This window comes from Dendrobates tinctorius, unplaced genomic scaffold, assembly GCF_039654945.1.
Source record: "Dendrobates tinctorius isolate UK_male_01 unplaced genomic scaffold, ASM3965494v1 ptg000396l, whole genome shotgun sequence".
NCBI lineage: Eukaryota > Metazoa > Chordata > Amphibia > Anura > Dendrobatidae > Dendrobates > Dendrobates tinctorius.
In genome coordinates, this window is record NW_027362062.1 from 2557963 (window position 1) to 2585219 (window position 27257).

The 27257-nt window shown below is 45.4% G+C and overlaps 2 protein-coding genes across 2 annotated transcripts; one reads left to right on the plus strand and one right to left on the minus strand.

Moving 5' to 3' along the window:
- Positions 1 to 1868: 1868 nt before the first annotated feature.
- Positions 1869 to 12678, minus strand: CZIB (CXXC motif containing zinc binding protein). Its single transcript, XM_073563632.1, has 8 exons — positions 12397 to 12678; positions 11303 to 11386; positions 6332 to 6388; positions 5259 to 5340; positions 4855 to 4886; positions 4329 to 4406; positions 2448 to 2513; positions 1869 to 2105 (listed from the first exon to the last, which is right to left on the minus strand). The coding sequence occupies exons 1-8, from the start codon at positions 12400 to 12402 to the stop codon at positions 2028 to 2030; spliced, it is 483 nt and encodes a 160-aa protein (XP_073419733.1). The 5' UTR covers positions 12403 to 12678; the 3' UTR covers positions 1869 to 2027.
- Positions 12679 to 18234: 5556 nt separating this feature from the next.
- MAGOH (mago homolog, exon junction complex subunit) lies at positions 18235 to 26987 on the plus strand. Its single transcript, XM_073563731.1, has 5 exons — positions 18235 to 18461; positions 19627 to 19685; positions 22225 to 22335; positions 24135 to 24217; positions 26778 to 26987. The coding sequence occupies exons 1-5, from the start codon at positions 18374 to 18376 to the stop codon at positions 26875 to 26877; spliced, it is 441 nt and encodes a 146-aa protein (XP_073419832.1). The 5' UTR covers positions 18235 to 18373; the 3' UTR covers positions 26878 to 26987.
- The last annotated feature ends 270 nt before the right edge of the window (positions 26988 to 27257 follow it).

A 27257-nucleotide genomic window follows, 5' to 3' on the forward strand; every position in this document is an offset into this window, starting at 1 on the left:
ACCTCTTCCTTCCGTCTGTCCGATTCCTTGCTAATCATCTCTGAAGGTCGCCAGAAGGGCCTTCCGGCTTCCAAATCCACGATCGCTCGCTGGATTCGTTCTACCATTCTGGAAGCGTATCGTCTTCAGGAACAGCGGCCCCCTCCGGGAGTAAGAGCTCATTCCACCCGGGCTGTGGCGGCTTCGTGGGCTGCTCGTCACCAGGCCTCGGCCATGCAAATTTGCAAGGCTGCAACCTGGTCATCCTTGCACACCTTCACGAGGTTCTACAGGGTTCATACCCAGGCCTCGTCTGATGCTGTGGTTGGTAGGAAGGTTCTGCAGGCGGCGGTGGCTCACCGGCCGACCTGAGCCTTTCGGTTACTTTCGTTCCTTTTTGCTGTTCCCACCCTTGGGACTGCTTTGGGACGTCCCATGGTATTCTGTGTCCCCCAATAAGGCGATAAAGAAAGATGGATTTTTGGTTCTTACCGTAAAATCTCTTTCTTGGAGCCTTCATTGGGGGACACAGCACCCTCCCTTTTTCAGTTGTACCGTGTTGGGTCTTAGAGTCCCCTGTTGGGTTGGTACATATGGTTCGAGTTTTTTTCTCGTTGCTTCTCCTACTGCTTTTTCACCAACTGAGGTGCTTGGTGCCTGTCGGTGGGTGTATACTGCCGGGGAGGAGCTAATTTTATTGTTTTTGCATAGTGTCAGCCTCCTAGCAGCAGCAGCATACACCCATGGTATTCTGTGTCCCCCAATGAAGGCTCCAAGAAAGAGATTTTACGGTAAGAACCAAAAATCCATCTTTTATTAGCAAGGCTCTTCTACGACCTCACACACAGTCCCAAATAATGATAAAGGCACTATAATATGTGAGTAAAAAAAAGATGCATAATAAAATGCTTAGCAAGCAATGAAGGGAATGTGGCACTCACTTTTTGAAGGGGTATTCCCATCTCCAACATCCTATCCCAATATGTAGTAGGTATAATAATATCAGCAAATACCTGCAATTAGAAATGTAGTATAGTTCTCCTGATAAAATATGCTTACCCCATGTGCAGGGCATTGCAGTAGCTTAGGTATCCATGGTTATTTTTACTAACAACTAACCAAGTTTCATTATATCAGTGGCCGTAACCATGGATACCTAAGATACTGTAATGCTCTGCACATGGGGTAAGTGACATAACTAATCAGAAGAACTATACTACATTTCTAATTGGAGGTAGGATCTTTGAGATGGAAGTACCCCTTAACTCCAGCAGATCAGCGGTGAAAGTTCGGCTGCCATTTAGCTGATATTGAATATCCAATAATTTCAAACTCGGCATTAGAATGGGATTAGTTTACACGCTTCTTGATAAAAGGCTGTGTCCCATGAATCTATATTGATTTACTATTCAATCTTTCAAGATGACAAATTTGTGACTTGTGTAAAAGAAAAAAAATAAAAATATATATATATTCTGTCACCCCCTAGTGCGCCTTGATTTCCTCTCTGAAGAAACACATGTCCAGTGTTTGATGTTCGCGCACGCTGCAGTGCAAGATCCCAGCTCTTCAGCGACGTGATTCCTGCTATTGAATCTGATCCTGGATGCTGCGGCTCAGCTCTTATTGGAATGAATAGGATCTGAGTGGCTCTACCCGAGAACGGCTGCCGTACAGGAAACAGCTGTGGTGTTTTGCTTGGGCCACAGGTTACATCCTCCCCTCCTTGAAGCTGATTTTGGAGTTTCCAGCCTCTTCGCCACTCTTACAGGTCATCTACACTTTATTCCCAGACAATCCCTTTAAGTTTGCATACTAGAAAGAGCGGGCATATTCCCATTCCACACATACACATGCACACTCCTCAGATGAAAAAAAAAACTGCTGAAAAGTTTTTTGTTTTTAAATATTTTCAGTAATCGGATACATAAGTAATGTACATTTATAACTTACAGAGATGAATGTAAAAGCTTTGACAATGTCCATATTGGATGTGTAACGAGTCTGTGTAATAATTTCTGACAAATTAAGATATAAACAGGACGGTGTTAGCACTTCTTGAACTGATGCGTCACCTCATAGATCCCCACGGACTCTTGTGCCTTCTCATCATAATCCGTCCAGTCCTACGGGAGAACGTAAAGTCAATGGTAAAAGGTAGCTATAGTGACATGTCAGCAGTAGGGGTTCCAGGTGCTAAGACCCCCCCCTCCAAATGTTCACTGGGAAAACCTCACGTCATATGCTAAACGTCTCTGCCTGATATACTTTTGCTTATCGTTTATTTAAAGGGGTGTTGTGTTGGAACACGTTACATCTATGATGGACGAATGCTGCCGTCTCCATCCAGGCCGTAGCCGCTGTGTGCATTGTGCCGCCATACACTGGGCTCAGATACAACGTGCCCTTAGCCTATCTCAAGTTTTCACAGAATTGTTTTTGGTAAAAAATTTCCCCCAAACACCAACCTTTTCCTGCAGGTTAATGTCACCGAACGGTGTCCCAGTTTCTGCCCCTTCAGCAGCAAATCCGGCCTGCAGGAGCATAATAAGAGCAGTCGTCATATACACACACATATATACCTTTTGTGTTCAGTCCATCGATAGATCATTGTGTCATCACCCTTGTACATTAATAATAACACAATGGAGCCTCCACAGGGAGCAAGAATGTATCCGCCATTATGAGCGGGGCCATCTGGTAATGTATAAATGACGTTGTGTAACGGATATATTGATTGGCAATCCCGGTGAGTGTTCCGGTTTACATAACCGACAGTAATCAGTTACATCAGACATGGGCGGTAATAGAGCCGTGACTAATCTGTAATCTAATAAAGGGCTTACAGCACATGGACTTAAAAGGTGCAAAAACCCCCAGCAATCATCGCTGTTCTCACAGCAAAAGAGGACCGGGAACAGGATTATTATTAAAAAATAAACACATCCAATCTTTGCAGAATCAGCCGACCACCTATCACCTATCAGAGTTCTGCATTTTGGACTTCCAACATGGACTTTGGACTTTGCAAAAGAGAAGACTGAGAGGAGACTTAATAGCTGTCTACAAATATCTCAAGGGCTGTCACATTGTAGAAGGATCAACTTTATTCTCATTTGCACAAGGAAAGACTAGAAGCAATGGGATGAAGCTGAATGGGAGGAGACACAGATTAGATATTAGAAAAAACTTTTTGACAGAGTGATCAATGAGTGGAACAGACTGCCACGAGAAGTGGTAAGTTCTCCTCCAATGGAAGTCTTCAAACAGAGGCTGGACAGACATCTGTCTGGGATGATTTAGCGAATCCTGCTTAGAGCAGGGGGTGGACCAGATGGCCCAGGAGGTCCCTTCCAAACGATTCTATGAACATGGCCAAACTTTATTCTCATGGAAGTCGCTGCCAGAATCCCCATTCTTCTCCACCTTTCTTGGACGCTGTGGTCAGGATGGATCGGTGTTGGCTGAAAGAGAAGGCCGGTGTGGGAATAGGATGGGGGGGCTACAAGTGACATTGGTAAGAAAAGACCTCAGTCTTTCACTTACTGAACCAAAGGGAGGTACAGGAGCTTTTCCTCGTGTTATCACCCCACTTACTCATCAGGGAATATACATGACATCTGATCATCCCAAATAGGAGTCGTTTTATTCTACCTGCACCTAATCTGGACATTTACTCTGTGTCCTGATTGTATACCGGCACCACAGAGTATGAACTCTGCATGTCCAAAACGTGTATTTTTGGTAGTTTTTGTGCATCTCCGCTTCTGTTTTGAGTCCAACTTTTAACCAAATACCTGATTTTATTTATTTTTTTATGCGTTTTTTTTCCAAAATATTTTGATGCAAAATTGAACGAAGATGGTGTGACATCTGTTTTTTTCCTGACACAGGGCTCCGAATCTTCTGCATAGATTTAATATTTAGCCTTCTGGGCTACGTAAAGTCATCACTGACAGTAGATGACTGCATCCTATATTGATGGAAGTGAAGAGAGCTCCCTCCAGTGGTGGCTGCCGGCAGTCACAATATGATTACTATGCAGAGTTTGGAGATGAGTTATGCAGAGAATTAAAGGGGTTGTCCAGCCTTAGGGTATAAGTCTGCAGTCACTATACGTGACTACAGACTTGTGAATCCTCACAGCGTGCAGTGCGTGCGCTGTCAGGATCCTCCGGTGTTGGCGCATGGCCGCAAGTATATGATTTACATACACGAGGTCACTAGCCGATTAAAGTGACTGCAGGCTTGTACTCCGAGGCCGGACAACCCCTTTGAGGCAACACTGCTGCTTTGAGTCACCAGGCCGGTAGCTTTACGTTTGCAAAACGCAGTGATTAAAAATGTACCTGAGGTTGAAAATCGACCGGCTCCAAACCGCGACACTCAAATTCCACTATAGTCTTAAAGCGCTCGCTGTCTTCAGCCTGAATATGATAAAGGGGGCAAAAACAGAAATATTACATGATCGGTCGGTGTGGCTGAGAGCATTCGAGCATGAATAAAACTCATATTTGTAGACTTTAAACTTCATGATCACTTCATAAAACGTACATAAACCCCATCGGTAACACAGAGAAACTCCGGAAGAACACTCGCAATAAAATACTATAGGGTTATTACTATCTCAGCCTTAGGGCTGTTTCAGACGTCCGTGGTCATCGGTACGATCTCGGATCACAGTGCATGGACTGGCGGTGTGTCTCCCGACCCCGAGCGTGACAGCTTCATATATTTCTATGAGGCGGTCACACTTGGGGGGCAGGAGATGAGCGGCCGCTCGGTGCATTGTGATCCGAGATTAGACCGATGTGCCATCCACAACACGTACAACGTCACATGTAATGCGACTATTTAGTCCTGTAAGTCACTTACATTGTACGGCTGCAGCGAGATTTTCAATATATCTATACAAAAACAAAAAAAGGAAAATTGTCACATTACTATATTTTTTCTATTGCCATGTTTTGTGTAATCAATGACTGGTCTAAGAGCTTTAAGGGGTTGTCCATGTACTGAGCTATTAGAGTCTCCCATTAGTCAAGAGAGCTATGAAGAGGGTCTCCAGCCCTATACATTACAGAACCAACACATTGATTTAATAGGGACTGTGTAATGCTTTGTTTCTCCTGTAGAGGTGCTGCAGGGAAACAGGACACTCCTTGTAGGTTTCTCCTTGATATCGCAGCTGATTGCTACGGTCACAGGCGCCATAATAAACTTATTATTGGGAGGTAATATAATAACGAGGCTATGGTCACCCCTGTAATATAACTCACCGATGGAGTTTTCTCGAGAGCAAAGCTTACACTTCTGTACCATACTGGCGCTGCCTCGGCCACCTTTTAAAGGAACACTGTCCTACACGTGAATGAATGAAATAATGACAGAAGATTACCAGACTTATACCTATAAAACGTATAGAGCGCAGTCATCCTCACTCCAATATTTACTAACTGTATATCCAAAACACTGTTAAAGGGAACCTATCAGCACGTTTTACATATGGCAGTAGCAAGATAGCTGTGTACCTGGGTTTCCTCATATAAAAATGATACCTTTATTGTAGAGATCTGAAGTGCCAGTCATGAGAAATCTAGGGTAGCCATATGCAAATCAGACTGGAAGTGCACTGAGGGCGTGTCCGTGCAGTCAGACTGCTTTGTCACGCCCCCAATGCCTTACAGACTGATTTCCATATGACTTCTACATTAGATTTCTCAAGACTGGCCCATCAGATGTCTACAAAAAAGATAATATTTTTAGATGGGTACAGCCACCTACAGAGACATACCACCACTCCCATATGTAATAATATTATGGAAAGTTCTCTTTGAGGGCTTGTTCACGCGTTCTGATTTTTCTGTGTGTAGAAAAGCAGCAGGCAGAATCCTGGATAGGAAGTGCAGAGAGGGTTAATAAGATGAATATGTAAAGGGCTGATGAGAGCCACTAGAAAGTTTACCAATCAACGAAAAAGGAGGCCCAACCAGGCATGTCATATTGGCTTGGTCAAGACTTGGGATAAGGTTCATAATTGTTTGAGTGAAAATGCCCAGCCCCTGTCTTTGGACAGAGGGGGAGGGTATGTAAGCAAGCAGCTGACAGAATTCTGGACAGGAGGTGCTGTCTATTTCTTTCAGAGTTTTTGCTGTTTTTATCCAGTCAATTGAATGCGTAAAAAAAAAAGCATAAAAAAAAAACAAATGTGTGTAATAGAAGCAGCAAAACACTGCAAAAAAAGCATTGTGTGAACATGTCCTAAAAATGTTAATTTGCCCTATCTCCCTTCGGTCAGACGCTGCTATTCAGAATTATTATACCAGACAGTCCAGAGGATATCCTCGCTCACCATCAATGTGATATACTGCCATTTGTCCGATAACTCTCCGCAGTTTCCACATTTCAACTACAAAAAAGAAGAATGGAAATAATTATTAAATGATCTAGATCACTGTGGGTGAAACATTCCAAGGCACGATGGAAGGTGTAGTTCAACAGCTGAAGAGCCACATGGTGAAGAAGACTTATTTAACTTTTGTACACCGTATATAATAAGTGACGGGGAACATTTACAAGGAGACCATTTTGGAAATTTTACACAAGAGTCTACATGCTGCAATGGCCAAAACATGGCCACATGCAAAGAGTTTTCAACTGGAGCGTTAACTTTCCGCAAATCTAAGCTGCCATTAACATGATTATTAAAGGAGTATTACTATATAGAAAAAGTAATAGACTATTGCCAGGATGTGGCATCTCTAGATCGCAGGGGGCCAACCTCCCATTGATCATGGGAATGAAGACTGCACAGAGCGTGTGCATTTCGGTATATGGGGCTGCACATTGATTGGCCGGGAGCCAAGGAAAAATACGTCCCGTTAAAGGACGGATCGGTGAGAGTTCCAGAGGTTGGATCATAATGAGGTATTTTGGTTGGTACTGCTGCGACGCACAGAGATCGCCAGAAAGGGGCACTATCTCCATTAAAATGGAGTGGTGGTCCGCAAAATTAACCGCCACATCCATCCATTTTCTAGGGGATTGCCGGAGATAGCCCTCTATCGCGCTTGGCAGTCTCATGGAGAATGAACTGAGCGGCAGTCGACCATGAGCAGCTGCATTTTAACAGATATGAAAGTGATCCGTGCAGGCGATTGGTGCAGGTCCCAGCAGTTGAACTCTCACTGCTCTATAACTTATCACCTATCCTGTGGAATATGCCTTCAAGTGATATTTCCTAGCGATGTACAATTACTTGCCTTTTGTAGGCGCAGCTCCTTTTTTGAATGAAGTAGCTGATATAAATCTTGGCAGCTTACACAGCAACTGACTATAATGGTTATATACCAACTGTGCCCACAACAGCACAATCGCTAGTGCCCGCAGCAGCGCAATCGCTAGTGCCCGCAGCAGCGCAACCGCTAGTGCCCGCAGCAGCGCAATAGCTAGTGCCCACAGCAGCGCAACCGCTAGTGCCCGCAGCAGCACAATCGCTAGTGCTCACAACAGTACAATCGCTAGTGCCCGCAGCAGCGCAACCGCTAGTGCCCGCAGCAGCACAATCGCTAATGCCCGCAGCAGTGCAAAGGCTAGTGAACACAACAGCACAATCGCTAGTGCCCGCAGCAGCGCAATCGCTAGTGGCTGCAACAGTGCAATCGCTAGTGCCCGCAGCAGCGCAATCGCTAGTGCCCGCAGCAGCACAATCGCTAGTGCACGCTGCAGCGCAAAGGCTAGTGAACACAACAGCACAATAGCTAGTGCCCGCAGCAGCGCAAAGGCTAGTGAACACAACAGCACAATAGCTAGTGTCCGCAGCACAATCGCTAATGCCCGCAGCAGCACAATCGTAGTGGCTGCAACAGTGCAATCGCTAGTGCTCGCAGTAGCACAATCGCTAGTGCCCACAACAGTGCAATCGCTAGTGCCCGCAACAGCACAATCGCTAGTGCCCACAACAGTGCAATCGCTAGTGCACGCAGCAGCACAATCGCTAGTGCTCACAACAGTGCAAAGGCTAGTGAACACAACAGCACAATCGCTAGTGCCCGCAGCAGCACAATCGTAGTTGCTGCAACAGTGCAATCGCTAGTGCCCGCAACAGCACAATCGCTAGTGCCCACAACAGTGCAATCGCTAGTGCTCGCAGTAGCACAATCGCTAGTGCCCGCAACAGCACAATCGCTAGTGCCCACAACAGTGCAATCGCTAGTGCTCGCAGTAGCACAATCGCTAGTGCCCACAACAGTGCAATCGCTAGTGCACGCAGCAGCACAATCGCTAGTGCTCACAACAGTGCAAAGGCTAGTGAACACAACAGCACAATCGCTAGTGCCCGCAGCAGCACAATCGTAGTTGCTGCAACAGTGCAATCGCTAGTGCCCGCAACAGCACAATCGCTAGTGCCCACAACAGTGCAATCGCTAGTGCCCGCAACAGCACAATCGCTAGTGCCCACAACAGTGCAATCGCTAGTGCTCGCAGTAGCACAATCGCTAGTGCCCACAACAGTGCAATCGCTAGTGCTCGCAGTAGCACAATCGCTAGTGCCCACAACAGCACAATCGCTAGTGCCCACAACAGTGCAATCGCTAGTGCTCGCAGTAGCACAATCGCTAGTTCCCACAACAGTGCAATCGCTAGTGCTCGCAGTAGCACAATCGCTAGTGCCCACAACAGTGCAATCGCTAGTGCCCGCAACAGCACAATCGCTAGTGACCACAACAGTGCAATCGCTAGTGCACGCAGCAGCACAATCGCTAGTGCTCACAACAGTGCAAAGGCTAGTGAACACAACAGCACAATCGCTAGTGCCCGCAGCAGCACAATCGTAGTTGCTGCAACAGTGCAATCGCTAGTGCCCGCAACAGCACAATCGCTAGTGCCCACAACAGTGCAATCGCTAGTGCTCGCAGTAGCACAATCGCTAGTGCCCGCAACAGCACAATCGCTAGTGCCCACAACAGTGCAATCGCTAGTGCTCGCAGTAGCACAATCGCTAGTGCACGCAGCAGCAAAATCGCTAGTGCTTACAACAGTACAATAGCTAGTGCCCGCAGCACAATCGCTAGTGCCCACAACAGTGCAATTGCTAGTGCACGCAGCAGCACAATCGCTAGTGCTCGCAGCAGCGCAATCGCCAGTGTACGCAGCAGCACAATTGCTAGTGCACGCAGCAGCACAATCGCTAGTGCCCACAACAGTGCAATCGCTAGTGCTCACAACAGTGCAATCGCTAGTGCCCGCAACAGCACAATCGCTAGTGCCCACAACAGTGCAATCGCTAGTGTCCGCAGCAGAGCAATTGCTAGTGCACACAGCAGTACAATCGCTAGTGCTCGCAGCAGCGCAATCGCTAGTGCACGCAGCAGCGCAATCGCTAGTGCACGCAGCAGCGCAATCGCTAGTGCACCCAGTAGCACAATCGCTAGTGCCTGCAACAGCACAATCGCTAGTGCTCGCAACAGCGCAATCGCTAGTGCTCGCAACAGCACAATCGCTAGTGCTCGCAGCAGCACAATCGCTAGTGCACGCAACGGCACAATCGCTAGTGCACGCAGCAGCACAATCGCTAGTGCCCACAACAGTGCAATCGCTAGTGCTCGCAGTAGCACAATCGCTAGTGCCCGCAACAGCACAATCTCTAGTGCTCACAACAGTGCAATCGCTAGTGCACGCTGCAGCACAATCGCTAGTGCTCACAACAGTGCAAAGGCTAGTGAACACAACAGCACAATCGCTAGTGCCCGCAGCAGCACAATCGTTAGTGCCCGCAGCAGCACAATCGTAGTTGCTGCAACAGTGCAATCGCTAGTGCTCGCAGTAGCACAATCGCTAGTGCCCGCAACAGCACAATCGCTAGTGCCCACAACAGTGCAATCGCTAGTGCTCGCAGTAGCACAATCGCTAGTGCTCGCAGTAGCACAATCGCTAGTGCCCACAACAGTGCAATCGCTAGTGCTCGCAGTAGCACAATCGCTAGTGCCCACAACAGCACAATCGCTAGTGCCCACAACAGTGCAATCGCTAGTGCTCGCAGTAGCACAATCGCTAGTGCCCGCAACAGCACAATCGCTAGTGCTCACAACAGCGCAATCGCTAGTGCTCGCAGCAGCACAATCGCTAGTGCTCGCAGCAGCGCAATCGCTAGTGCCCGCAACAGCACAATCGCTAGTGCCCACAACAGTGCAATCGCTAGTGTCCGCAGCAGAGCAATTGCTAGTGCACACAGCAGTACAATCGCTAGTGCTCGCAGCAGCGCAATCGCTAGTGCACGCAGCAGCGCAATCGCTAGTGCACCCAGTAGCACAATCGCTAGTGCACCCAGTAGCACAATCGCTAGTGCCCGCAACAGCACAATCGCTAGTGCTCACAACAGCGCAATCGCTAGTGCTCGCAGCAGCACAATCGCTAGTGCTCGCAGCAGCGCAATCGCTAGTGCCCGCAACGGCACAATCGCTAGTGCACGCAGCAGCACAATCGCTAGTGCCCACGACAGTGCAATCGCTAGTGCTCACAGTAGCACAATCGCTAGTGCCCGCAACAGCACAATCGCTAGTGCTCACAACAGTGCAATCGCTAGTGCACGCAGCAGCACAATCGCTAGTGCTCGCAGCAGCACAATCGCTAGTGCTCGCAGCAGCACAATCGCTAGTGCTCGCAGCAGCACAATCGCTAGTGCTCACAACAGTGCAAAGGCTAGTGCCCACAACAGTGCAAAGGCTAGTGCCCACAACAGTGCAATCGCTAGTGCACGCAGCAGTACAATCGCTAGTGCTCACAACAGTGCAAAGGCTAGTGAACACAACAGCACAATAGCTAGTGTCCGCAGCACAATGGCTAGTGCCCACAACAGTGCAATTGCTAGTGCACGCAGCAGCGCAATCGCTAGAGCCCGCAGCAGCGCAATCGCTAGAGCCCGCAGCAGCGCAATCGCTAGTGCACGCAGTAGTGCAATCGCTAGAGCCCGCAGCAGCGCAAAGGCTAGTGAACACAACAGCACAATAGCTAGTGTCCGCAGCACAATCGCTAGTGGCTGCAACAGTGCAATCGCTAGTGCTCGCAGTAGCACAATCGCTAGTGGCTGCAGCAGTGCAAACACTAGCCACGCAGCAACACAAATACTAAGGTCACACAGTAGCACCATACATCAGCGGTTTAGAAGATTAATGAGCACACATTGTTCCCGCAGTAGTGCCCAAGTATCCCTTCCATAAGGTTGTGGTACCGCAGTAATGTATTTCCTGTATCCAAACATAGCGGAGTCTGCACATCATATCCCCATTCTCAGCACTAGACACAGTAACAGAGATCCTCTCACCTTTAGGAACCAGCGGAAATCATCACCCACCGGCCGCAGCCTTGTGATGTTTTCTAGATTGGCCTTCAACTGTAACGCAAACTTCTACAAGTGTCCAAACAGGAGAAAAAGAGAAACCGGTGAAGACTTCATGATGTCAAAGATCATCTCACTCACAAGTCCATTGGTAGATGAATGCTGGGAGTTGTAGTATCTCAGCAGCTGGAGAAATAATATGCACCTCCTTCAGGATAGTGCTACTGTCAGGATTGCCGGGGATCCAAAGACTTCAAAGACATACTGATAGGGAATGTAGATTGTGAGCCCCCATCGGGGACAGTGATGATAATGTGTGCAAACTGTAAAGCGCTGCGGAATATGTTAGCGCTATATAAAAATAAAGATTATTATTTATTTATCCCGGGGGTTGGACACCCCAGATATCAGAAAGTTATTCCCAACCCCATGGATTGGGAGATAACTTGTTTTTTTGTTTAGAACAGCCCTTTAAGAAAACTGCTCCTTAAAGCCATGGCAACATGTGTCATACAGAATTTCTCATGGGACGGATCTGTCACATGATGGACACAAATGGCACCCAAAGGACCCTACTGACTCTGCATGATTTTTCCCATTATAGTCAAGAGGGTCTATTACGAGCCGTCGTGTCCATCATGTGACTGTCTATTCCCTAATGCAGATGGCGTGAAGGTAGCCGAATTATATCCCTAATGTTGATCTGTGACCTGCAGCTCTGCAAAACTACAGCCCCCAGCATGCCATGATAGTATGAAGCTGCTTGGGAATTCTGGGAGTTGTAGTTTTTCACAGGGCAAAGGGTGCACAAACATTATTTGTATGTGTGCATTTAGAGAGTGAAAAACTACAACATCCAGCATGCTTTGGTAGTATGTACCTGCCAGGGCATGCTGGAGGTTGTAGTTTTGCAACAGCTTATGTATAAAGTACTATTGACCAGTGCACAGGACTTGCTTTTACCCTCCATTGTGCACCTTCCAGCTCTAGTGTACCATGCCCTTATATTTAACCCTACAGCTCCCAGCAGCCTTACTGTAATACCAATCAGGAACATGCAATTTTTCTGCAGAACTTACCACCATGACGTCACGGGCGGTGATTGCTTTACGGCAAGATATGGGAACTCTACATACACGTCGCAAAGAGTTCCCCCTCCACGACGGCAGGGGTCACGTGGCGCAGTTTGAAAAGTCTAAACGTGGTAGAACGTCGCCATCTGCTGGTATATGCCTGTTACTGACATCGGACTGCTACTGAATTGATTGCTTTTAGTTTTTATCCTCTTCACCCAAAACTTCTGAGCGTTTGATAAATAATTGGGTGAAACACATTTGAGCAGCGAAGGTTAAATATGCATCTATTAGCTCAGTCCTGAGAGCTAGGGAAAGGGCTGCAAGGCAATTACTTTTTTTTTTTTCTTTTAAAGCACCACGCCAGCATTTTTTTTTTCATTTTTATTACACGGCTTGGAGTGGTGCTGTAACCCCTTCACCACCTTGGGATTTTCCTTTTTTCGTTTTTTCCTCCCCTTTTTCCCAGAGCCATAATTTTTTTTTATTTCCCAGTCAATATGGCCATGTGAGGGCTTGTTTGTTTTTGTTTTTTTGCGGGACAAGTTGTGCTTTTTTAATGCCACCATTGATTTTACCATATCGTGTACTGGAAAACAGGAATAAAAAATTCGAAGTGCAGTGAAATTGCAAAAACAAAATGCGATTCAACACTTGTTTTTTTGTTTGGCTTTTTTACTAGGTTCACTAGATGCTAAACCTGCCCTGCCATGATGATTCTTCAGGTCATTACGAGTTCATAGACACCAAACATGTCTAGGTTCTTTTTTATTTAAGTGGTGAAAAAAAATTCAGAGTTTGTGAAATAAAAGCCCCCACACCCATTTTCAGAGATGTTTTTTGAGATCTCGGGTTGGGTGGGGGCTTATTTTTTGGGGTCCGAGCTGACATTTTTTAATGACACCATTTTGGTGCAGATACGATGTTTTAATCGCCCATTATTGCATTTTAATGCAACTTTGCGGTGACAAAAAAATAACAATTCTGGCGTTTTGATTTATTTTCTAGTTACGCCGTTCACCGATCGGATTAATTCTTTTTATATTTTGACAGATCGGGAGTCTCTGAACGTACCAAATGTGTATTTTTTTATTGTTTTAATTTGAATGGGACAAAAGGCAGCGCTACTCATGGCAGAATTGCTTTTTTTTTTCATTTCACCGCCCTTTATTTTTTTCCTCTGTCATCCAGCAATCCATATGGTAACATTGGTAACATGGGATTGGGGGTGGAAATTATTGGGCCCTCTAGGGCAGGGTTCCCCAACTCCAGTCCTCAAGGCCCACCAACAGATCATGTTTTCAGGATTTCCTTTATATTGTACAGGTGAAGCAATTATCACCTAAGCAATACTAAGGGTGGTTTCACATTAGCGCTTTTTAAGCGCACGCACGGCCGGGGGTAGCTCCGCCCCCGAGCAGGCTCTCTGCCCGGCGTGCCCGCCCCTTGCTTGTAGCGCTGCCTCCTAGCGCACAGCGGCGCCTGCGATCGGCGCACCCTATCTTTAGCATAGGGTGCGCAGATCGTGCGCAGGCCGTGCGCTAGTTGCGCTTTGACCTGCGCTGCGCAATTTTGACGGTGCGCCGTGCGCGCCAAAATCCGAAAAGTTTGATTTTGGCGCGCACGGCGCACCATCAAAAGTGCGCAGCGCAGGTCAAAGCGCAACTAGCGCACGGCCTGCGCACGATCTGCGCACCCTACGCTAAAGATAGGGTGCGCCGATCGCAGGCGCCGCTGTGCGCTAGGAGGCGGCGCTACAAGCAAGGGGCGGGCACGCCGGGCAGAGAGCCGGCTCGGGGGCGGAGCTACCCCCGGCCGTGCGTGCGCTTAAAAAGCGCTAATGTGAAACCACCCTTAGGAAATCCTGAAAACATGATCTGTTGGTGGGCCTTGAGGACTGGAGTTGGGGAACCCTGCTCTACCTGCTCTAGAGATCTTCAAGGAGAAATTATTTAGAAAACCTGTCATTTAACAATAAGCTTTGCAGTATATTTTGGTTCGCAGTTAGAGGATTGCAATGGGTTTTGGAAATTCATGAATTAAAAAAAGCTAAATTTGGAATGGCCTAATCAATACTGAATTATTCTACATGTTGGGGATAATGACGTCAGGAAAGTTAGGATTCTGGATTTGATTTGAAAGATGAAAAATGATTTTGCTCTCCTTAAATTTTATTTTCCCAATGCTTCTTTCTTTTTTTTTCTTTTAACCAAAGTTGCAACCAGGTTAATTTGGTCTGGAATGGGGCTGGCTTTTATGGAAAATTAAGGAGGATTAATCAGGCCATTAAAAAAATGTCTTCCATTATTAGGGGATTTCTCTTACAGGCATATAGACCAGGGAGGTTTTGTTCCAGGTCTGTATAGAGCAGATAAAGTGCATCTATCTGATGTCGGACTAGATATTGTTAATTTTGTAAACCAAACAGATCAAGGAAGCATATAGCCATAAAATAAACAAAGCTTTATTGAAATTCATACAAAAAGACAGAGACAATCATAAAAAGAGATGGATATCCAATAAGGTACGAAAAGTACACATGCATGTAACCATGTAATGTGCCTAACGCTACACCAAGGGGTACACTCATGAATGTCAAACAATACTCAAAGAGTCATAGTATAGTACAATCAATATAAAATATGTAAGATACCAAGTAAAAATATGACACGCATGATGTGTACACTGCATAAGACACCACTGAAATATACGTCAGGGGAGTGCAATTTCTCTGCAAGCTATATAAATGTTATGGTTAAATTACATCTACGCGGGTAAGTACCCATCAGAAATCATTAGTGTAAAAATATAATCACCCATAACTCAGACTACAAGCAGAAAAAGCATTATGAGGTGCATGGCAATAGTGCCATAATATAATGGTCAAATGGCAGCAAAATGTATGACAGTATATAACAGGGGTTAAATAGAAACTGTGCCGAGATGATTAGCACATGAAATTCCAGCATAAATGCTTAAACGGCCCATATAGTTCCTACATTGCACTAATCCCATTCCCTAAGTGTGCTGCAGCAGCCCCAAGAAGGCATAGTAACAAGCATACGACCTTGTGATGTCGCATACATTTTGCTGCCATTTGCCATGCACCTCATAATGCGTTTTCTGCTTGTAGTCTGAGTTATGGGTGATTATATTTTTACACTAATGATTTCTGATGGGTACTTACCCGCGTAGATGTAATTTAACCATAACATTTATATAGCTTGCAGAGAAATTGCACTCCCATGACATATATTTCAGTGGTGTCTTATGCAGTGTACACATCATGCGTGTCATATTTTTACTTGGTATCTTACATATTTTATATTGATTGTACTATACTATGACTCTTTGCGTATTGTTTGACATTCATGAGTGTACCCCTTGGTGTAGCGTTAGGCACATTACATGGTTAGGCCTCTTTCACACTTCAGTTTTTTGCATCAGTCATAATCCGCCAAAAGGACGGATGGCGGATCCGTTGTAGAACTGATGACAACGGATGCCACCCGTCCGTTTTTTTGACGGATCCGACAAATGCAGATTTTTAAAGGAATCGCAGCCTGGAAAAAAGAGAAAGAGAAAGAGAGAGAGAGAGAGAAAGAGAGAGAGAGAAAGAGAGAGCGAGAAAAAGAGAGAGAGAGAGAAAGAGAAAGAGAGAAAGAGAGAATTTTTTTTTTGTCCGGCAGCCAGAAAGAATTTCGGGTTAAAACAGTGTCTGGAGGATCCGCCAGAAAAAAAAACGTTGCAAGCTCCGTTTTGAAATCTTTGAGGATGGTAACGGACAGCAACTTTTGGCGGATCCGCAAAAAAAACGGATGCAACGGACAGCAATCCGTCACAATCCGCCCATAATGCAAGTCAATGGGGAAAAAAAAACTAATCCTCAAAAAAAAATTGCGGATCCGTTTTTTTCAAAACCTGGCGGATTGTGACTGATTGTAAAAAACTGAAGTGTGAAAGAGGCCATACATGCATGTGTACTTTTCGTATCTTATTGGATATCCATCTCTTTTTATGATTGTCTCTGTCTTTTTGTATGAATTTCAATAAAATTTTTGTTTATTTTATAGCTATATGCTTCCTTGATCTGTTTGGTTTACATGTTTTTTGGGAAGTGCCATTTTTTCTAGGCCTAACTTGTTGAACAATATTGTTTTGTTTTCCATACTTGGATTGTGACGCACAGGACTGATCGTAGCTCTCCTGATCCAGATTTCACAGCCATACAGGCGTACGTGAGGCTCCAGATGTCAGGTCAGGAGATCCTCAGACCATCCATGCATGGTGGTAATACACAGATCTGTGAAACTGAGCTCAATGCTGTACTCCGCTCTCTATTCCATTAGTCCCATAGATTATGAATAGATTTTGCAGTGTGCGGCTTGTTCTGCCTTCTTCCACGTATGACGCTGTGTGGATTCCAGCATACGGCTAAACCCTTCATCCACTCCCAGTAAAAAGACTGTATGGATGCTTAAGTCTATATTTATTAGGATGATGTGAACAACAATGGTAGATAACAGATGATATAGTGGAGGAGATTGGTGAACACAATTGTGGATGAGATCGGTTAAAAATGCATTAAGGACCGATTTTGTGACGCAACAGCGATATTGCTACATGTGACACTTACCTTCAACCTCCCCCCCCCCCGGATATCGTTGATTGCGCGAGAACGTCCTGGGCCTTTTTTCTTCTCACTGGCGCCGACGAGCGACGCATGGACGCAGGCGGAAGACGTCATCAGCGCTGCGTGTGGCAGGTAACGACTGCTGAGCATCGCTGGTGAGATCTGCCTGTGTGGCAGCTCACTAGCGACCATTTAGCGATGCACCAGCGATCCTGACCGAGTCGTATTGTTGTCGGGATCACTGGTGCATCGCTAAATGTAACGGGACCTTTAAATCCTCACCGGAATCCGCAAAGATTTTGCAGAAAGCTGGAAACGTGAGTAGCTCAGAGATCAGAGAGAAAATGGCTACATGCTTCAAGCCTGGGAAACCTGGAGGGGCGGTTCTACACAGAACAACAATTAAAGAGAAAGGATTTTACATCCATGAATAGAAAAAGAGAAGGGCAACTATGGCATCTAATGGACCATAGCTGGCACAGCACTTAAGAAATGTCTTGCTGCACATGAATGGTCAGAACACAGCCATTTTGGCATCGGCGGTTCATTTTGCAACATATGATTTTTAGAGTCGAGCAGCACTAATGCAAAACATGACAGTACGGCAAATCTGAGGGCCGCCGTTACTCAGGCCGGTATTGCATACTTTTTCCTCATAATTTTATAACAATTTCATTCATTTTTTCCCTTTAATCCAGAAACATTCAGAACGGCAACTGGTCCTGCAAGAGAAAAAACAGTTTTATATGGCTATGTCGACGACAAAAATGCAAAGGTTATGAAACGAGCAAAAATGGAAGGTTTCAGTCCTGTAGCTGTTCATGCAGCCTCCTTCCCCAATGTTGTGTCGGTATAAAATGGCTTGAAAACACTGTCAACTGCTTAATGGCCGCCATCATTAGAGCATGCTGTCCTATTAGTGGCCATTTTCCAGGAGGCTTGTCACCACACACTAGAGCTATCTGTACTGCTAGCGGCCATTTTTCCGGAGACTTGTTGCCACCACATAGTAGAGCTAGCTGTACTACCAGCGGCCATTTTTCCGGAAGTTTGTCACCAATCGCTAGAGCTAGCTGTGCTGCTAGCGGCCATTTTTCCGGAGACCAAGCCGATTACTATCATTATAGAATCTATGTCCTCTCGCGCTCGGGTAAAGCCAATCAGAATCAGCTACCTGCGCCGTCTAGTGAAAAGCGGAAGCACCTGGCTTCTTAGGACCGCCCCCCTCGTAGCTCATTGGTTGATTCTCGAGGCGCGCTCCTTTACGTCACCAGCCGGAAGTGCGATCATCTTTTGCGCCCGGTGCTCGGGGTTGTCGTCTCTCCGGAGCTTCCACCGTTACTTCACGTCATGGGCAGCGATTTCTACCTCCGGTATTACGTGGGGCACAAAGGCAAATTCGGACACGAGTTTTTAGAGTTTGAATTCAGACCGGACGGTAAGAATCTGGGAATGAGAGCCGGGCTGCGGGGCCAGCTGGCGGCAGGCCTGGGCTGTGTGTGCCGGGCAGGGCGTTACTGTGGGCACCTGAGGCTCTGAGAACTGCTGCCCCCAGGGACTGCTCCAATATTTCATGAAGATTGGCCTCCAGGAGGCTGTGCTGTAAAATATCCAGTATTTGCCTCATTCTCGCAGTTCTGGGGCTCTGCGCCGCTCTCGGCTGACATCCTGCAGCGATCACGAGTAGTATGTGACCGCTGCAGACAATCGCTGGCCTAGGTAAAGAATATCCTATATTTGTTTCACTCGGTCTCGGCTGACATCCTGCAGCCATCATGTGTAGCCTGTGCGCGTGTGACCGCTGCAGCCGATCACTGGCCTAAGCAGTGTGTGACAGCCAGTGATTGATCACAGCGGTGACACATGTGAGGACACAAATGTGGAGTCTGGTGGGGAGTGCTGGAGACACAGGCTGACTGCTCATTACCTTGTTTTGTATCGTTGCTTCTGCCTTAGTGATTGTTGTAAAATTCTATAAAACCTTGTGCACTCGCCAGGGAAAACTTCTACCGCTCCTGCTCTTATAGCATTTAACAGTTAGACATCATCCATGTGACCGCTGCAGCCAATCACTGGTTCCACCTGTGATGCCGGCACATGAGACTGCTAAATGTAGTGAGAGGTGAAGTAAGCGATCACGTGTGGTTGGCACTGCAGGGTCAGTCAACACCAGTGGGGCCACCAGAGCTACAGAGTATTTACCCCCTGAGTGATAGTTGTGTCTTTGTTTATCGCATTTCCCTCTATGAGGAAGCTTGTGAAAAATCCTTTAGGCGCTTCAATATTTATTTCATTTTCAGAAAACCTTTATTCCCCGGCAGTTTGTGTAAAATAATAAAAAAAAAAAAAAAATGACCCTGTATTTTACTCGCCCTCCCTGGATTTGATGCTCTAATATGGGATTAGGGTCCACACTTCACCATTGCCAGTTCTTGTATGGATTGGACTATGGCGACTTCCTGGATAACTTTATTGCAGCTGTGGGTTGTCTGGCAGATGTGTTCCATAGTACAGTACAATCGTGTGTATTCAGCCAGTGTTTGTATATGTGCAGTATGTGGCAGGAGTCTTGTATAAAGCCAATGTTATTTTTCTTCTTACAGGTAAACTTCGTTATGCCAATAACAGCAATTACAAGAATGACGTCATGATCAGAAAGGAGGTTTGTGATCGCTGTTCTTGTGTGCACTTTATGGTCGTCGTCTTTAAAGGATTCAATGTTTTCTCCGTTCTGCTCGGTGCATTCATTACATGTTTGCTAACAACTTGGTAACTGTGGCCATGCATATATGTTAGAAATGCATCATCGCTGCAGGAATGCGCACGCTCCATGCGGCTCAGGTGCCGGCTGTGTTGCACAACTGGCATCCAAGAGATACTATTGCAATCTGAGCTAGGCCCCAACTGCAAGATTAAAATTGTAAATTCCGATGTGAAGCGAGACTGCAGTATTTAAAAAGGCTTCAAACACGGCAGTCATCACTAAAATTACATTTCATTTTTTCTTCTGTTCCACCCCACTTTTCCCATTCTTTAGTACATATATGGTAGAATGAATATGTGGATGGAAAAATAATTATGGCCCTTTGGAAGAACGAGGGGAAAAAATATGAACCTGCAAAAAATGAAAAAATTGCACAGTCTTGTAGAGATCAAATGAAATTTTAATACAAAGTGACTATTCGAACAAATACAGAGGCGCTTAGTGTACCTTTTGCATGGCCGAGCAGTACAGTGCACGCTTTCCACTTCATAGTTTTGCATTTTTCTCTCCCGTCCTCTTCCTTTGACAGTTCTGATTGCACAGTAAACGGGAGATTGGAGATTAGTGATGAGCAAGCGTGTTTGGATAAGGTGTTATCTGAGCATGCTCGAGTGCTAATAGAGTATCTTCTCCATGCTCTAATACTGTGTCCAAGCAGCTGCATGTCTCCTCGCTGTTAGGCAATCCCTACATGTTTTGCAGCTGTCGAACAGCCGCGAGACATGCAGCTGAGGGGACTGAAACATTTGAGCACGCCGAAGATGCTCTATTAAGGCTGAGTTCACACGTGGCGTTTTTTTCGCGTTTCCGCGGCGGTTTTAACCGCGCGATTTTGCCGCGAAAACGTGAAAAATAAGCTTCCTATGGGATTCCGCAATGCTGTGCTAATGCTGCGGTTTTTACCGCGGCGGAATCGCTTCGCGGTAAAAACCGCAGCATGCTCATTAATTTGCGGAATCGCGGCGATCCCGCACCCATAGGAATGCATTGTTCCGCTTACTTCCCGCATGTGGCTGTGCACACCATGCGGAAAGTAAGCAGAACATTTGCGGATGGTACCCACGGGCCAGAGGAGAGGAGACTGTCCTCCGGGCTTTGGGTACCATATCCCTGCAAAAAATAGAATTTAAAAAAAAAAAATATTGTTATTCTCACCCTCCGGCGTCCCGCGCAGCCTTCCCGCTTCTCTCCACGCTCTCGTTCCCAGTAGTCCTTTGTGAAAATGCCCGCGATGGCGTCCGTTCTCGTGGGATCGCGAAGTCTCGCGGTCATTGTGAATTACCGCGAGACGTCGCGATCCCGCGAGAACTGACGTCATCGCGGGCATTTTCGCAAAGGATTACTGGGAACGGATGCGCGGGACGTCGGAGGGTAAGAATAACACTATTTTTTTTTTTTTTTTTTTTTTTTTTTTTTACATTCTATCTTTACTACTGATGCTGCATAGGCGGCCTCAGTAGTAAAAAGTTGGTCACACTCGTCAAACACTGTTTGACGAGTGTGACCAACCTGTCAATCAGTTCTCCAAGCGATGCTACAGATCGCTTGGAGAACGCTAGCATTTTGCAAGCTAAATACGCTTGCAAAACGCTAGTTTTTCCGCGGGAAAATCGCGGGAATTTAAAATGCGATTTTCCCACGGACTGGAATTCCGGAACTCTCGCGGTAATTTCCGCGAGAGTTCCGGTACGTGTGCACTTAGCCTTAAACATAAGCGTGCTCAAATAACACCTTATACAAGCATGCTCTCTCATCACTAGTGGAGACGACTGGAAAGAAAGTAGGTGGGAACCTGCACTGACCTGCTCGACGCCAAGGGTGCAGAGAGTACCTCTGCTTGGTGTGAAGTCATTTTGTGCTTTTAAGAGAACCAAAGTTGCTGACATCTTGCTGCCTGATGTGTATTAGGGTCTAGTACAGTCCATGAGTTTAATTTTTGCATTGGTTGACCGTTCATGAAGAACACCAACGATTACACCTTATTTATCCCATTTACAGCACTGACCGTAGATCTCCATCTGATCAGCTGGTCTCTTGGGCACCATAGCTTGTAAAGTTTGTCCAGTCTGGGACACGACTGTTTCTTTCTGTTTTGCATTATAAATGATATCTGGAGTCATCCATGAATGATCACAGACTTTGCAATGTGTGTTATCAGAGAAATTTGCTTGTTTCTCTTGCTGGACTTATATTTTACTCTCATTTCAAGGAAAAAAAAAAATCTGTATTAAATGAGAATAGAGTTTCCTATTACTGCAAGAGATGGCAGTTGGTGCTTCTAAAATTCTATAAAGAGCCAGAATTAAAGATAGAAAAGAAAGAAAAGTGTATTTCTGTGATAAGATATGTTACAAAGTTTTACATTCACGTGCACTATTGATTCATGGGAAAAATGTTGGTATTTCCTTAGTGTGTTCTGGTAATTCTCTCATTCCAGTCATATGTACACAAGAGTGTGATGGAGGAATTGAAACGGATCATAGATGACAGTGAAATCACAAAAGAAGATGATGCCCTCTGGCCCCCGCCAGACAGAGTCGGTCGACAGGTAGATTTTAGTAGGGCTGATTGATGAGTGTAAACGCCCGTTTAGGGATGAACATTCATATTACCTTTTAGATAATGTGATAACTGTGACGGATTACACAAAGGAGATCAAGCAGAATCCCACTGCTGCCACCACTTGTGACGAATCCTCACCTCGCCTCCCCACTTGACATCACTATTACATCAGCGAGATCACCTGGTATGGTCTCCACACTCACACCAACGTGACGTTCTGCACCCCCTGGGAACAAGGAAGGTCAGATTGATGCAGTTTTATGCGCGTTTGTGTCCAGGGAGGCATTGGGGAGGGGAGAGTATGTGGCCCACACATTTGCTGACATGGCACCACACTCACTCACAACCCTGAGAGGCCCCTTTCACTAGGAACCGTGAAACAGATCACTGCCACCAGTTCCTCATTAGAAATAATACAATCCCGTTAACGGATTGGGATCAGGCCAGAAATCAGACCCGGTCGCATGGAAAGTTAAACTGAGAAACGGACATCAGGATCAAGATAAAAGAGCAGCCCAAGGTTAAAGTATATATTTACTTTCCTTAGGGCACACTAGACAGTACACAATGGTCAAGTATGCAAATACAATAGTGGTAGGACAAGATATAAGCAGAATATGTCAATTACCAGGTGATGTTAGATCATGGGTGTGCTGGGCCACAAGGGGACATGGGTTGCCAGCTGGCTTCTAGGTCATTCACAGCATGTTGCTCAATGTGGCCCCCACAGTCGAAGTGCACCACATGCACCACAGAGAAAGGGACCACATGGCCTTACACTAGCCTTTATCCCCTTTGGGTCATTTCCCTCTGCCCTGAGGGCTGAGCCTAAATCCCCTCCCCTGACTTCTGCAGCTGCAAACTCCAAAACCTGTGAAAGAGCATAGCTCCTTTCTGGGCGTTCCAAGAGTGGCGGTTTTGGTGCCATCTGATCCAGCTGGGCCCTTGCTACACGTTAAGACCAAACACAGCTTTGCTATCTGGCTTCTACTGGCTGTTCTATGTATCCTCCATACCCCTGGGTGCTAGAATGGCTAACTCAACAAAGCAGTTTCTACCGCATGGTATCCACATGGCCAGCAAGCCTTTTTTTCTGCTCTGAGTTGACTCAAGGTGTGAGATCTGTCACTCATAGCCCATGAGGCTTTACCCCCTTACCCCATGCTGAGCTAGCTGCAGAATGAAGGGGGTATTATAATCCCGTGCAACATAGGCTACAAACGATTGGTGTAAAATTATATCTCCAATATTCTTCACAATAACTAATCCATAATTAAGAGATGTATTAAAACATGACTCTTATGATCTATTTTGAAAAGTGGTACAATCTGATTAAAATTACATTAGTGAGCCTGTGTTATTTCTATACAAGTATAATCCCTAGATCCTATACATTTCATTGATCAACCTAAATACATTGCTGAGGCTATGCGACCCGATCTATACCATGGATTGAGACAGCTTTAGACAAGAGTATCTGTAGTGTAGGATATACACACGTTTCACTGGTCCTAACTAAAATGTACACATAGCCAGCCACCCCAACAAGTTTTGCCTCAACAGGCTTCCCCAGGGGGTAAGTTACCAGGTCTTTGTTAATTCCACACACAGGTGCTGCTTTAATATCAGAGTGGCTATGGAAGTGTCATTTCTGTGCTGGTATATTCTCCATGTATACATTGGTATCTAGCTGTTTATATGTGAGGCCAGCGGGGGTAAATGTCATCCCTGCAGAGTGAGTAGTGGTGCTGCATGATATTAATATATTTTCTGTTTATGTTGCAGGAGCTGGAGATTGTGATTGGCGATGAGCACATATCCTTTACTACTTCAAAAATTGGCTCTCTCATAGATGTGAATCAGTCTAAGTAAGTTTTTTTTTTTTTTTTTTTATCCTTTTATTTTTTTATTTAACATGCCTGATCATTAAAAAGTAGGCTCTAGCATTCAGATATGATCAAGGGAAACTATCTACAGTAGGTCATATATGGTGGCCCTACATCCTCCAGAGAAGGCGTACTGGTATTAGAGAAGACGGCTCATTCAGTATTTTACATGGTAGCTAAACGGGTTATTCCTAAAATTATAATGTGGTCTCAGGTTTCCGCACATAATTAATTGTGTGCACCAATATAGCAATATTAACATATTTTTAATTCTCCACCGAGTTGCAGCTATTACTACTCTAATGTTGATGTTCTTTTTGCTCTTCACTGGATTCTTCCTTCAGTATTTCTAATGCTATCGGCTGATTTTGCTCAGATGCCCCTAAATACCCTGTCTAATAAAACCGACATCCGTGTTGCAGCTCAGCTATGTGGAGAAACCCACTGATATCGGCTCCATATGCACCTATGGACCCTGTCTACTAAAACATAGACATTGTCCTGACAGCCGTGTTGTAGCACAGATCAGCACGGAGGGGAGTACATAGGCAACTGTTAGGTGGCTCCATATGCACCTATGGACCCTGTCTACTAAAACATAGACATTGTCCTGACAGCCGTGTTGTAGCACAGATCAGCACGGAGGGGAGTACATAGGCAACTGTTAGGTGGATTCATAACTGGCTTAGTGATCGGACCCAAAGAGTGGTCGTAAATGGCTGCACATCCAGTTGGAAGAATGTCTCAAGTGGGGTACCAATGGGCTCTGTCCTGGGCCCTGTATTGTTCAACATCTTTATCAACGATTTAGATGAAGGAATTGAGGGTAAACTGATTAAATTTGCTGATGACACAAAGCTAGGAGGGATAGCTAATACTAGAGAAGAGAGAGAGAGGATTCAAAAAGATTTAAATAAACTGGAGAAGTGGGCAGCAACTAACAGAATGGTTTTTAACAGGGAGAAATGCAAAGTACTACATCTGGGCAATAAAAATGGAAAAAGCATGTATAGAATGGGAGGAATAGGGCTAAGTGACAGCACATGTGAAAAAGACTTGGGTATACTAATAGATCACAGACTGAATATGAGTCAACAGTGTGATGCAGCAGCAAAAAAGGCAAATGCAATTCTAGGATGTATTAACAGAAGCATACAGTCTAGATCACGTGAAGTCATTATTTCCCTCTACTCCTCTTTGGTCAGACCTCATCTGGAATATTGTGTCCAGTTTTGGGCACCACATTTTAAAAAAGACATCAACAAACTGGAGCAAGTTCAGAAAAGAGCGACCAGAATGGTGACCGGTCTGCAAACCCTGTCTTATGAGGAAAGGTTGCAGGATTTGGGAATGTTTAGTTTGCAAAAGAGAAGACTGAGAGGAGACTTAATAGCTGTCTACAAATATCTAAAGGGCTGTCACATTGTAGAAGGATCAACTTTATTCTCATTTGCACAAGGAAAGACTAGAAGCAATGGGATGAAACTGAATGGGAGGAGACACAGATTAGATATTAGAAAAAACTTTTTGACAGTTAGAGTGATCAATGAGTGGAACAGGCTGCCACGAGAAGTGGTGAGTTCTCCTTCAATGGAAGTCTTCAAACAGAGGCTGGACAGACATCTGACTGGGATGATTTAGCGAATCCTGCTTTGAGCAGGGGGTTGGACCAGATGGCCCAGGAGGTCCCTTCCAACTCTACGATTCTATGATTCTATAAGGGTAAAATGAAAGATCCCCTTGGACCACCAGTGAAGTGTGGAGTTTTCCAATATCCATTAGTATTTACAAAGTAGTGTGTCACAGTCATTACACTCAATGGTCACCTCCAACCGTATAAATTTCCCATGTTGAGATCTATCTAACTCTGTTGGTAAGAACATAGGAGAGCAGAGGGAGGGTTCTACAGCATTGAGGAGAAGCAGGGGGCTGCCATGAAATGTAGCTTTAGCACACAGAAACCCACGTATGGGACAGATTAGTGCAGGTGTTTCTACAATAAATCTTGATAAAACATTGGTATGTTTGTTTTGTGGCATGTATCAGCTTACTACTATAAAAGCCCACATAGTATGCATTAGGCTATGTGCCCACGTATGCAGAAAATTTCTGCTTCAAAATCGGACACCTTCCCAGAAAACGCGTGTTTTATTTCCGCGCGTTTTTCGTGCGTTTTTGCATAAAAACCGCATGTTTTCTGACTCATAAAAAATAGCAAAAACGCGGACTTTTCCGCAAAATTAATGAGCGTGCTGCATTTTTGGCTGCGAAGCATTTTTTGAGAGGGAAAAAAACGCATCAATGTGCACAAAAAGTGCGGAATTCATTTAAAATGAATGGGATGCTTCTTTAATGCGTTTTGACCGGGACGCTTCAAAAACGCTTACGTGGGCACACAGCATATAGCCCCTGAGTGTCCTTCACATCGTACTATGTTTGTATGTGTTCTAGATGGGGAAGGTCAGTGCTCTTCGTTGATGATTGGTGCTACATAATTAAGTCTACCAGAGTCTCAAAACCTCCTTGTATTTCTGTCTTGCAGAGACCCCGAGGGATTGAGAGTCTTCTATTACCTGGTTCAGGACCTAAAGTGTCTAGTCTTCAGTTTGATTGGGCTTCACTTTAAGATTAAACCTATTTAATCCTCTGGGGAGGGTGGTTGCACATTGTATTTTATTTTCTGAAGGTTTTTTATGTATGGAATCTTTTGTTTTTACAGTTCTGACTAATAAAAATAGTAAAATACTACAAAGTGAAAGTCGTCTTGCTTACGGTTATAATAAACTACTATACATTTATTAAGGATTTTTCCTTATCTCTTGTAAAGTGACAGTTAACACTTTAATTTGTACAAAAAAAAAAAGTACAGCACTCTTATTATGGAGCTCAGGAAACTGGACATCTTTGTTGTGTAGTCTTGGAGGAACCTCTCCTCCTCCTCCTCCCCAGTAACAGTCTGTTCCTCCTCTCCTGAAGTGCCGTGGAGTTCCCGCTCCTCTGTGACGTTTGCGAGCGCTCCGTT

Bases quoted from the DNA above. Each gene is read 5' to 3' on its own strand.
- CZIB (XM_073563632.1), bottom strand. The intron at 5,341-6,331 runs GTGAGCGAGGAT...ATTCACGTGTAG, and splicing joins GGCAGTATATCACATTGATG to GACAGTGTTCCTTTAAAAGG. The intron at 4,407-4,854 runs GTAAGTGACTTA...TATCATATTCAG, and splicing joins TCTCGCTGCAGCCGTACAAT to GCTGAAGACAGCGAGCGCTT.
- MAGOH (XM_073563731.1), top strand. From the start codon at position 18,374: ATGGGCAGCGATTTCTACCTCCGGTATTACGTGGGGCACAAAGGCAAA. The intron at 18,462-19,626 runs GTAAGAATCTGG...TTCTTCTTACAG, and splicing joins GTTTGAATTCAGACCGGACG to GTAAACTTCGTTATGCCAAT. The intron at 24,218-26,777 runs GTAAGTTTTTTT...TCTGTCTTGCAG, and splicing joins ATAGATGTGAATCAGTCTAA to AGACCCCGAGGGATTGAGAG.